Source organism: Mytilus californianus, unplaced genomic scaffold (genome assembly GCF_021869535.1).
Source record: "Mytilus californianus isolate M0D057914Y unplaced genomic scaffold, xbMytCali1.0.p SCAF_7, whole genome shotgun sequence".
Classification (NCBI taxonomy): domain Eukaryota; kingdom Metazoa; phylum Mollusca; class Bivalvia; order Mytilida; family Mytilidae; genus Mytilus; species Mytilus californianus.
In genome coordinates, this window is record NW_026262723.1 from 71,830,121 (window position 1) to 71,842,478 (window position 12,358).

The 12,358-nt window shown below is 32.6% G+C and overlaps 1 protein-coding gene across 1 annotated transcript; it reads right to left on the minus strand.

The window, feature by feature from the left end:
* Positions 1 to 8,890: 8,890 nt before the first annotated feature.
* On the minus strand, positions 8,891 to 11,853 carry LOC127708027 (uncharacterized). Its single transcript, XM_052212820.1, has one exon. The coding sequence runs from the start codon at positions 11,655 to 11,657 to the stop codon at positions 9,267 to 9,269; it is 2,391 nt and encodes a 796-aa protein (XP_052068780.1). The 5' UTR covers positions 11,658 to 11,853; the 3' UTR covers positions 8,891 to 9,266.
* Between the last annotated feature and the right edge of the window lie 505 nt (positions 11,854 to 12,358).

Genomic DNA, 12,358 nt, shown 5'->3' on the forward strand with positions numbered 1-12,358 from the left:
TTAGAAATCCGAGGAGATATAAAGATTCGGACGTCAAGTTGGTGGAAACGGGTTTCACGTGTATTTGATCCGACAAACAGAAGTTGTGAAAAACAATGCCAAAATCTGTTCCCGTTGGAACAAATATTCTATAATCTTCATTCCGTTAGAAACAAATAATATTTGTTCTAGAGGAAATAGTTTTACTGACTATTTCTTCCATTTGGAACTTATATTATCGGAAGGAACTTCTATTTCAGTGAACAAAACACGAATACTGCACTTAGTCGAATATTTAAATGCATGATTGATATTGTTTATCACATCAATTGTTGATACCAAGGAATTGTACAATTCCTTGTTGATACATTAGAACTTAGATCATGATGGTCTGAATGCATGTGGTTCAGTGATTGCTAAATGCATGATTGATATTGTTTTTCACATCAATTGTTGATACATTTGAACTTAGATAATGGTGGTCTGAATGTCTGTGGTTCAGTGGTTGTTTAAATATATGATTGATATTGTTTATCACATCAATTGTTGATACATTTGAACTTAGATAATGAGGGTCTGAATGCATGTGGTTCCGTGGTTGTAGTTCTCGTTTGAATAGTTTTTAGTTACACTAGTCAATTCGGGGTCTTTTAATTATAGCTTACTGTGCGGTATGGTAAGATATCCTACACTTTATTGTTTAATAGTTTAAATTGATTGAATGTGGAAAAACGAATTCAATATCAAAAGGCAATACTTGTATTTAAATCATTAAAGGATATGGTTCCTAACTATTTACGAGAAAACTTTCATTTTACTGATAATTAATCAAAATTATAATTAAATGTTGAAAAACTATTGAAACTTCCAAAGCCAAAAAAAAGAATTTTTGAAGAAAACTTTTCTATATTCTGGTTCTCAAATATGGAACAGTTTACCAAATGAAATAAAGATGAGTAATACACTTGTTTCTTTTAAAGCAAAATGTTACAATTTTTTCATGAAAAAGGCAGATTAATATGCTTTTTCATTAAAATCTATATAAAATTGTAAATTGTGTATATATCAATATAATTATGATTATATTGTACTTAATGTGTATATTATTTTTTTTATTTTGAGGACTCTCAGGAAGATTTGTTTTAACTAAGGGATTATCCTCTTGAAATAAAGATTGTTTATGGGTTTTGCTTATTGTTGAAGGCCTTACGGTGACCTATAAATGCTTACTTCTACCATAGATATAATAGCCATTATATCTATGCTTCTACGTTACGTCATTTGGTCTCTGGTGGAGGTCTCATTGGCAATCATACCACATCTTCTTATTATTTCATAATACATTGTATTCTTTAATAGAGTTTGTGTATGAATAAAACAGAATAATCTATCTCAGGAAAATTTGGGGTGGTTTTATTTAAAAAGCAATTACTTTTTCATTTTAAAAGATAGTACCATATTAAAGGGCAGATAGCCTTGATAATTTTGAAAAGATATGGTAAATGTAAAATTACCTGAATGTTTCATAGTGACCATATTTGGATGAAAATTGAAAAAAATCTTATTGTAAAACAATTCACTGACCTACTTATATACTGCTCGATTTACTGTTTATTTGTTCAAGTACTGAATATGCATGACATATTTGCCACTGGACGTTAAGCAAACATAAAAAATACTGAAAATTCTTTTTGGACACGAGCTCCGCCCTTGAATCATCCCCTCCAATACAGCATGGGTCCTTGATTTCTCAGTTTGCTTCCCTAAAAATAAAAGTCAAATATGCGTGTATGTATGATAAAAATGGGGATAATTGTTTTGATTGCCTCATTATCCATACAGCGGACCACTTTATATAACTTTCACAAATACCAGAAATAAAACGCGGAAGAAATCCAGACCCTGACGTAACAAGACATAAATTTTCAAAAAATGCATAAAGTGAAGTCACGTCAAATCTAGCTGTGTAGTTTTCAAATCTAGTTGTGTAGTTTTCAAATTTGTCTGTGTTGTTAAGAAAAAAATGCCTCTTTCACACCCACATGTGTAATTTAAAAAAAATAGCAGTGTTTCTTCAAATCTAGATGTGAATTTTAAAACTTAACTTTATATCTTTTAGATCTAGTCGTGTGTTTTGCCTTTTTTTGCAATTTAAGTGTGCAATTTTTGTGACTACCTTAAAAGGTTTTTTTCTTTTGTGTTATTGGTAATGATTCTTAAAATTACTGAACGTGAAAAAAATTAGTTTGTACGATATTCGGGATTTTAAACGGTCAAAGTCAGCAATTTTTATATTAGGTTAGTGATATATTTTCATGATTGTATATTTTTGTTTGTTATTTTATTTACGTTTAGTTTTGTTATACACTTTTGAAGCATATAATCTATCTTGTGCATTTTTCAAAACCGATACCTTCTTAGAATGATGGTTGACTTTATCTTTACGACTGATGGAAAACTTGAGTTTTTATTGGTAATTGTTTTTCTAAGTCTTTCTGAATATTATGTGTAGTAAATAATTGAATGTTCACGTTACGCGTAAAAGAGTCAATACAAAGATAGGAAATTGCAATTTCCATGATATTTTTGTTTTTTGTTTTGTGATTTTAGCATTTAAATGTCGAACCCTTTCTTCGTTTAATTTAGATTAAATTATGTAGTAATTTCCTTTTCTAATATCAATAGAAAGCACAAACAATTTGCAAAAGTGCGATTGGTAATCTACAGATAGAAACCTCTGACAAACCTCTGTTGACCTCATTCGTATAAGATACTTCACCTTTTGTACATGTATAAGCACTTGTGATACTTAATTATTAAGAGTTCTAGTTAAACATGTCAATTGAATGACCTTTTGACATACAAGTATTTGGAACATAGAAATATAGCATCCGTTTATAGTTTGTATTACCTATTGTAGTTGAACTTGTCACTCCTTAATATCAAATCATAATTTACGTCTAGTGTACAGTTGCATCAGCTACAAACATTGACATTGAAATTGTAAAAATGAAAAGTATCGTGCTGCTTTTGTCAGTGTTTTTATGTACCAGAAATGGATCTTGTATGGTTGGCGATTACGATGCAGCCATGGCAGATCTAACTGCAGGTGGAACAAGGGTGTGTTCGTATTGTTACTACTGTTTCTTTAAAGGACTATGCAACAGTGAATGTCATCGTCCGCATAGACTGTGTAACTTTTGTCAGTTTGTTCACTATTGTAACACAAATTGTGAAGATAGCTGTTTCCTTTGGTGGAAGTAAAGAAGAATATGGATACTACACGTTCTTGTCAAAGCAGAAAAGTAGAGTTAACTTTTCTACAAAAGGAAAAATGCATCGAATTTGTTGTTCGTAAAATCATATATTTTTGGAAGAATAGCAAAGACTACTTAGTAAACTGTTAATTTCTATAACATTTAGTTTGTTTTTGGATTAAATTATTTCAAAAGTTACGCAAGGAAAGAATAGAAACTGTACTATATTTAGCAGTGAAACATAGTCGTCGTGCGTTTTAAAGAAAGGAATCGATGGTTTGATAGAAAGGGGTTTTCGATTCCTAGTTTGAAAGTTTGATAACACGTTTGTTAAAAACAATTTGATTCAATCCTAAACGCAGCTCGAACAATTCAACGAATATAAATGATACAAGTTATACACGATGTTGAGTTAAATAAAAACATGTGGAAAAAATTCAATGCTAATTAAGAAAATTATCTAAATATTATGTTTTTTTCTGCCTTAGTTGTAATTCAACAAATTTCAACTTATTACTAGATCTAAATGAACCTTTATTATTCTAATAAACAGTGTACAACCTTTACAATTTTAGATTTTTTTTTACAAATATCATATTCGGGATTCTTCTCAACGAATTGATGAATCCCAACTACGATATTGTATAAATGACTTCATGTCTTCACTCTACAAAGTCCGTCAATGTTTTTCTATTGAATTAGAGGCAACTTTTTATGTTTGTTAACTTGATTTTTCTTTTTAATTGATTTTTGAGATTTGAACATCGGTCAACTACTCTAGTGGAGGTCACTTTATATAGGAGGATGCAGATAGTATAAAAATTAATTCTGATGCTATTGATTGGGGGGATTTGTCGATGGCTAGTGTAGTTTTCTATATCTAGCATTGGATTGAAAGAAGTGCCCAGACAGATGTTAAAATTAAAAGGGAACAGTAAGTAGCTTATCGATGTTAAAATATCTTAAATGAATTAAGAAAATACACATATTTAGATTTGAAAAAAAAACACTTTTTACAAATCTCATGACTATTCTGGTAACTAAAGACCTAATTAAGACCTTTAAAACATGTCGCATCGTATCGATCAAGCAATTCGTAAATGTGAATGTAAAACTGGTAAGTAATGATGATGCTATTGGCTTTCTTATATTTTTTGCTATTAAACAAATGAAAGATAAAGTCTAAACCTGCCCGTTAGGCGAGACCATATGGAATTATAATGACATGATCTGTTATTGAAGGATTAACATCTGATACTACTATTGCTTGGATACTATAAGACTCCTTACAGAAACGTAACAGTAATAGTACGTCAAGTGTATCTCTAACATTTTGATACAGCAAGGCAGGGTTTTTCTTTTTGACAGGCCTTCATAGATAATTACCAAGCAGGGAACAAATACAATGTATATTTATTGTATCCACCAACAGTGATAATTCGAAATCTACTGGCATGATAACATGAAATAGAGAGGGGTAGATATAAAAGAATTCATAGAGAAAATAGAATATGTAAACATTTTAATATAAATGAGGTTGAAGATGAAACCCACTTTTTCTTAAAATGTAAAATTAATAAATCTTTACGTAATCAGCTTGAGAAAGATATAAATAATATATGTCCAGAATACTTTAAATTGTCTAAAACAGATAGATTACAATTACTTCTATCTTCATTTGATATTATGCAGCTTACTGTTCCGTTCATTAAAAAGTCATTTGCACTGAGGGGAGTGGACACAACACCTGCATAAATATTACTGTTTACCACTTTATATATGATGTTTAATATGTTATAACTTAAGTTTTGCATTGTGTATATATTTGTATTGTATTGTTTATATATGCCTTCAACCCCTAAGGGTATAAATGTGCATTTCATTAATAAATAGATAACAATCTGTCCGACTATAGAGAAATACTTATGATGAGTTTTGTATAGATAGTATGTTGGAACTAGATGGTCAGAGGTATGCTTCACGGTCTGTTAATCAGCGATTGTATACAACTGCAGAGCGAGTCAAGTTGTTAAGACCAAATGTGTTTTTTTCAAGACTATATACATTGGCTTTATAGGTTTGATACTTTAATCCTGGTATTTGTGTTGGCTGTAAATTTGAGCCACATTTACTGGGAAATAATTCAATAAAATTGAGGATGGAAATGGGGAATGTGTCAAAGAGACAACAACTCGACCAAAGCACCCGCACCAAAGAGCAGAAAACAGCCCAAGGCCATCAATTGATCATCAACACAGCGAGAAAATCCTGCACCCGGAGGCGGGATTCAGCTGGCCACTAACCAAATGTGTACTAATTCAGTGAAAATGGACGTCACACTAAACTCCGAAACATTTAAATGAACTAAAATTAAACATACAAGACTAACAAAGGCCAGAGGCTCCTGACTTTGGACAGGCGTAAAAATGCGGCGGGGTTAAAATGTTTTGTGAAATCTCAACCCTCCCCTATACCTCTAGCCAATGTAGAATAAACAAACACACAACAATACGCATAGTAAAACTCAGTTTAAAAGAAGTCCGAGTCCGATGTCAGAACAGGTAACAGAAGAAACTAAGCAGAAAGACAATGATACATACATTAACAAAGGACTACTAGCAGTAACTGACATGCCAGCTCCAGGCCTCAATTAAACTGATTGAAAGATTATGTCTTCATAATATGAAAAGCAAGCACAATCCCTCCCTTTAGGGGTTAAGTTAGTATCATACCATCATAAAGTATATGAGAAGAACAAAACTCGTAAATATAGTTCAGTAAGAGCATTTATCCTTTTGTACTGGGCTTTATCAGTCCTTTTTGTAGCTTCCCTATTCGCTGGTATAGAAGAACTAATCAGTTTGAAAGTATTCCACACGATTTATGACCGTCTTTGCAAGATTGTGATATCAATTTTTAATTCAAATTTAGCAAAGGTAATTTATCGATGTTCAATCACATAAACCGACTTATAGGCCGACAAAGCAGCCAACAATGTGGTGGTGGTATGACGTAATTACTACACGGAAGTCCTTAATGAAATTATACATTCAACTACATTCAAGGCCGTACGCTCCATAGAGAGTCATATAGTAAATAATCATGTCACTACCACAGTTCAGCTTAAGGCCTCCTCGAAACATTTGAAGGTCCCAACTCTGTATTGGTTACCTAAACTACACAAAAAACCCGTAAAATATCGTTTCATCTTGGCCTCTAGTAAGTGTTCTACTACTAATCTTTCGGTGCTTTTAACGAGTTCCTCAACTACTATCAAAGAACTTATCGTTAATTTTTGTAATAACACATATGAAAACAATGGAATGAACCATTTTTGGAGTGTAAAAAATTCTTTGGATGTTTTAGATAAATTACATACATTTGATGGTCATTTTGATTCGGTTGACAGTTTTGACTTTTCCACTCTTTATACTACACTTCTACACAATCTTATCAAATAAAAGTTTTTCTATCTAATTAAATGGTCGTTTGATATATCTGGTTGCACATTTATTTGCTGCAACTCATATAAAGCCTTTTCTCTAATGAGAAAGGTAAATATGCTAGATATACTTACTGGAGGTGTGATGAGATGATTAAAGCACTAAATTTTCTCTCCTTGACAACATTTATGTATATTTCGGCAATAAAGTTTATCGACAGATTGTAGGTATTCCTATGGGCACCAATTGTGCCCCTTTAATAGCAGACTTGTTCCTTTACTGTTTTGAATCACAGTTTATGACCAAACTCAGATAAATTCAACAACACTTACCGTTATCTTGATGATATTTTTTCGTTAACTAATCAAGAATTCTCTAACTATACTGCTGAAATTTACTCAAAGGAACTTACTTTAAATAAATCTAATATCAACAACAATATCTGTCCTTTCCTAAATTTTGATATTTCAGTATTACACCAGAAACTCTACACAAAAATTTACGACAAAAGGGATGATTTTTCTTTCCCTATTGTTAATTTTCCCTTTTTGGACGGTGATGTTCCTTTGGCACCGTCTTACGGTGTTTATATATCCCAACTCGTTCGCTATGCTCGTGTTTGTAGTGACGTTTGGGATTTTAATGAGCGTAATCTATGTATCACTAGTAAATTATTAAGTCAGGGATTTTGTTACCACAAATTACTTAAAACGTTTACTAAATTCTTTCATAGATTCAAAGATTTGGTATGCAAGTTTGACTGTATCTGTAGACAACTTATATAGCACACCCTAAATTTTACGGTGATGTTGTAAACCGAGCCCGGAAATTTAGATACGACCTGCGTAAGCTTATCAATCCTTTAAATAAACTTATTCTAAAAGGTTACCTATTCAACACTATAATTAAATCTTTGAATATTGTTTTTATCGGTGTAAATATTGATTTTGTTATCACTAAATTAAAATCATACTAAATATTACACATATGTACTTTCACGGTACTACAATCTGTTGATACTTATAGTTTGGCAATGCACCAGGTCATGTTTTTCTCTGACTGTGAATGACGTCTTTACACTAAATCCATTTTTAGTCTTAGATACATGATTTTTTTCATTAGTTGTTATTGTCTTTGAACTAACTGTCAGCAACCTGCGAGTACTCTCAGATCTGTACTTATTGTATTTTTGTTTTTGGGATGTATAAGTACCCATCCACGTCCACTTTGTGTTTTTGTTAGATGTATTTCTGTTTGTATCCATCTGATGAGTTAAGCCTTTTTCAACTGATTTTTATAGTTTGTTCTTATGTTGTACTGTTACACCACTGTCCCAGGTAAGGGGAAGGGTTGAGCGCTCACAAACATGTTTAACCCCGCCACATTCTTTGTGTGCCTGTCCCAAGTCAGGGGCCTGTAGTTCAGTGGTTGTCGTTGGTTCATATCTGTCATATTTGTTTTTCGAAAACTGTTTTGTTATAAATTAGGCCGTTAGTTTTCTCTATTGAATTGTTTCATATTTTTCATGTCGGGGCCTTTTAAGCCGACCATACGGTATGGGTTTTTCTCATTGTTGAAGGTCGTACGGTTGCCTATAATTGCTTACATCCACTCCATTTGAACTTTGGTGGATAGTTGTCTCATTGGCAATCATACCACATCTTCGTATTTTTATAAGAAGACAAAATCAAGGTAACTAAGGAATCGCATGAACCCCAAAAGGAGCAAGAGCGATTATTTCTACACGGTAAGCATCTCCTGCTATACATGCATCACCAGCCATGCTGTCCACACTCAGCCAAAATGTCACAATCGAGAATACGAAACAAAGTGGGTAAAGTTACAGATTAGACGAATACTCTGGTATCTAAACACCAAGACAGTGAAAACAAGTAACCAGTGAGTTAAGACATATATTCCGTATCTGTCAACCAATATGATGGTGACAGAAAAACTTATGTAGTGTTGATTTCAGTCGTTCTTCCTAAAAAACTCAAGAGGAGTTGTGGTATTTGTAAGGCGCTCATCCTGCTAATGACATCCGCATAGTGTGAACATACATAAGCGTAGCTTATCAATTTAGATATGTAAACTCCATACGATCTTTCAATTAAGCATGGGGAATAGTGGTGTAAAGCGCATGCAGAAAAATCAGAAGTTTTGTTATTATTGTAAAATACGAAACTATGATCATAGTATATAAAACTGCAGTTCATGGGTACTGGTTTAATGTATCAATAAACATACAGATGTGTGTATCTTAGAAAAAACTACTTTCGACAATTTATTTTTCAATATTATTAATATACTGATACTCTGAAAAAAGTAGTCATACATGTACTGCTAACAAATAAAGTGAAAATACCTATAAATCTAAATACAAAATATATCAGTTTGTATAACATAACATCAAAATCTTTTTGCATTATAATGGATAACGTAATCTGAACAGTCAAGATATAAAATGTTCATTACAGATTACATTGTAACATGTACGGTAACACATAAGTTTAAAATCAATTACACATCTTTTTATTTGAAGTAGATGTATATCGTGTAAAATTTAAGTTCAAGATTGGAAAGCCTGCTACGCAATATTTTCTCCCTCCATATTAATTCCCCTGTATATCAAATGACTTTCTACAATCTCGTCTATCTTTCTTCTCATTCTGAGAACTTTTCTTCTCTCATTTAAAGAGCACATTCGTTTTAAAAGTTTCGGAATAAAACTGACAAAAAGTGTCGTTGCGGTTTGTGTGACAACATTCAATTCTTGAAAACCATCAAAATTCACTAAAATACCCAAAGAAATATAAAGACAAAATATTATAATACTGATTTTTATAACTGAGACAAACACTTCAACTCGTATTGGTTTGTATGTATGAACAATATATTTATAAAGATCCAGCGGGATATTTGCACCTTCAACTTCTCTTTTGTACAAATGTTGCATAATGCCCAGCTTCTTCCCTTTTCGTTTACAAACTTTTTTGGTTTGTACAAAAAGTTGTTCATATGTATCATTTACTGAATGAATACTGTCGTATATATACATAACAATTGTTATTCCGAATATCACCCATCCTTCTGTATAACTTGGGTTTACAAATAGCCCAGTATATGTAAAAATAGCAACTTTTGCAATAAATATAAAACTGTCAACAAATATAATGGAAAACATATAAAAAGTTATCATTAACATCACAAATATGCAAGGTAAAATAAAAACAACCAAGCATTTCCCAATAGAACCTTTGTCGCCTAGCAAAGTTATCAGATTTCTTGTGTATGCTTTGAATACGATCAATATCCCAAAAATTGTAGGAAAACCAAAAAATGCAACAGTTAACAATAGTTCAATTAAACAAGCAAATAAATAAAATAAACCTACTATAATTAAAAAGATGTAAGTAAAAATACCACGGTGAATGCGGTTTGTGAAATACTGAAATCTGCCGAGTTGTAAATCTAATACATATCCCCAAAAGCATGGATTTAATAATGAAAAAATATTGGCCAGCATTGTTTGGTGAATTTTTGTATACCCTCCTTGGCCATTACATAAAACACGTTTAGTTCCAAACCGTTCTCTTAATCTTAAATTCATTGTCAAGGGTGACGATGGTTCCGAATTATTTACTGGAAGTCCACTTACAAGTGTTTCTCCAAGATCTCGTGGTACAGTAATGAAAATTATCAAACATCCGATATACGCACCTAACGCAACAAATGGTCCTCCGAGAAATATTAGAAAATTGTCTTTGCTTCGCTGGTATCCAGCTATCATTGATAAGAAATCCTTTGGGGCGCCTTGCTTGACACTTTCGATAATAAAATCTCTGTGGTATATAAAATGAACCAAAACTTTCAGAAAAATAACAAGAAGACTTGTCACTGCTAATAAACATCGAATTATTCGCGAGGTAGTGATTGGATGAATCAAACAGCAGCGTCTGATTGGACTTGCAATTATTGAAAGTACAGTGATCGGGTTATGGTTTATCCATAATATTTCAAGTGGTCCCGATTCCTGGAGCAGCGGTGTTGATTCGTTTGGATTACCTTTCTGTTGATCGACGACTGGCCTTAGAAGCATGAATATATTGTCTATTCCATTAGCATCTAAATGCTTATAGATATATGACAGAACCCAGGCGAGTACTATTCCGAAATAAAGATAAAGCACAACACCAATCACAAATGGACATATCCACCATACACTTCCGAATTTAAATGATTCGCCAGGACATATGATCGTCATATTCTTTGTATTGACATCAAATATCTGTTTGCAACATTTATAGCCTATAGTTTCTACAGGGCAGATGACTTGTTTGCATAATTTGTACAAAAACAGGCTTTCGATGAAGATTCTAGTTTTGAAACACCAGTAGCTATAGTTGTATTGGTCATGCATCTTGGCTAGATCATGGTAAAGGTCGGCAAACGCCAAAGCAAATCTTTCCGTGGTATTTTTCTGTCCAATAGCTATATTACAATTACCTTTAACCGTTATGTTAAGCCATAGTGGTAATGAAGTGTACTTTTTTAGCATCCCCATGGAGAGAGTTTCATATTCTGCTGGCCAATCAAGATACTGTTCACCTCCTTCAAAACCATCGAATGTCCAAACCCATTCTAATGGTTGGATTACACATCTCGTGTATTTCACCGTCGACGAATGATTACAGAACTGAAAATGCAAGTTAACAAACCTGTACTTGAATTTTGTCACTTTATATGTAAAATATTCCTTACTCTCCGGGGTAAAGTGAAACGAACAGTCTTTGTCCAATTTTCTCTGATCCTTGTATGGCCGAACATCAGCGTAGTCACTGCATCTTATTTTCGAAGATTTCGCTACGTTTGTATAACAAAAACTCTTCTTTCTGTGAGAAACTAAATTTGTTATGCTTTCACTTAATGTTGCATTAAAAAAATAATAAAGAATGATACATAATAATCCTATTTCCATATTTCAATTTGATGTTCTTCAAATGTCCCAGTTATATGTTGACAACATACCTGTGTTTCACCTGTGTATATCTATTTTTGTGTCAAAGCCATGCCAATTTGAATTGTAATGGGTTTTCCAATCGTCATTTAAATCCCGAAATCGTGGTCGGGTTTCATATATTTACAGGACTTCTCACACTTACTTATTTAATCATATATTTAATGTACATATACTTCCTAAATATGTATCTATTATATGCGGAAATTATGCAACTGGTTAATTGCTTTCTTCCTAAAATCTCGTGATACGTGCATCGTTATCAACGTTTTTGTAGTTATTTATTTTTTTAAAAGCAGGATAATGAAGATGTGATTTTATTCTAAAATATGATTTTTTTTTAGTTCAATTGACTTTCTATAAGCCCGGTATACGCATTCCTTTGAAAGTCCGGGAAAAAACCACTTTATAAATCTGACACTCCATTAGTCGGACTCCATATAATCTGACAAGGTTTAACAATTACTTCATAAACTTGTACTTCTTTTACGAGTCTTTTTCTATACAATGTGGTCTTGTAGCTGTAGTGACAAAGCCAATGAAGTTCAACTATCATGGGTGAAATGGACCGTCCGAATTTGACCCCTTTTGAAGTTTGTCAAAGTAACCCATGCCGATGAGCTCAGCAGGTCAGTAGAATCGAAAACATGTGCTTTCTTTAA

What these genes read in the sequence shown, in the direction of transcription:
- LOC127708027 (XM_052212820.1), bottom strand. Translation starts at nt 11,657, where the DNA reads ATGGAAATAGGATTATTATGTATCATTCTTTATTATTTTTTTAATGCA.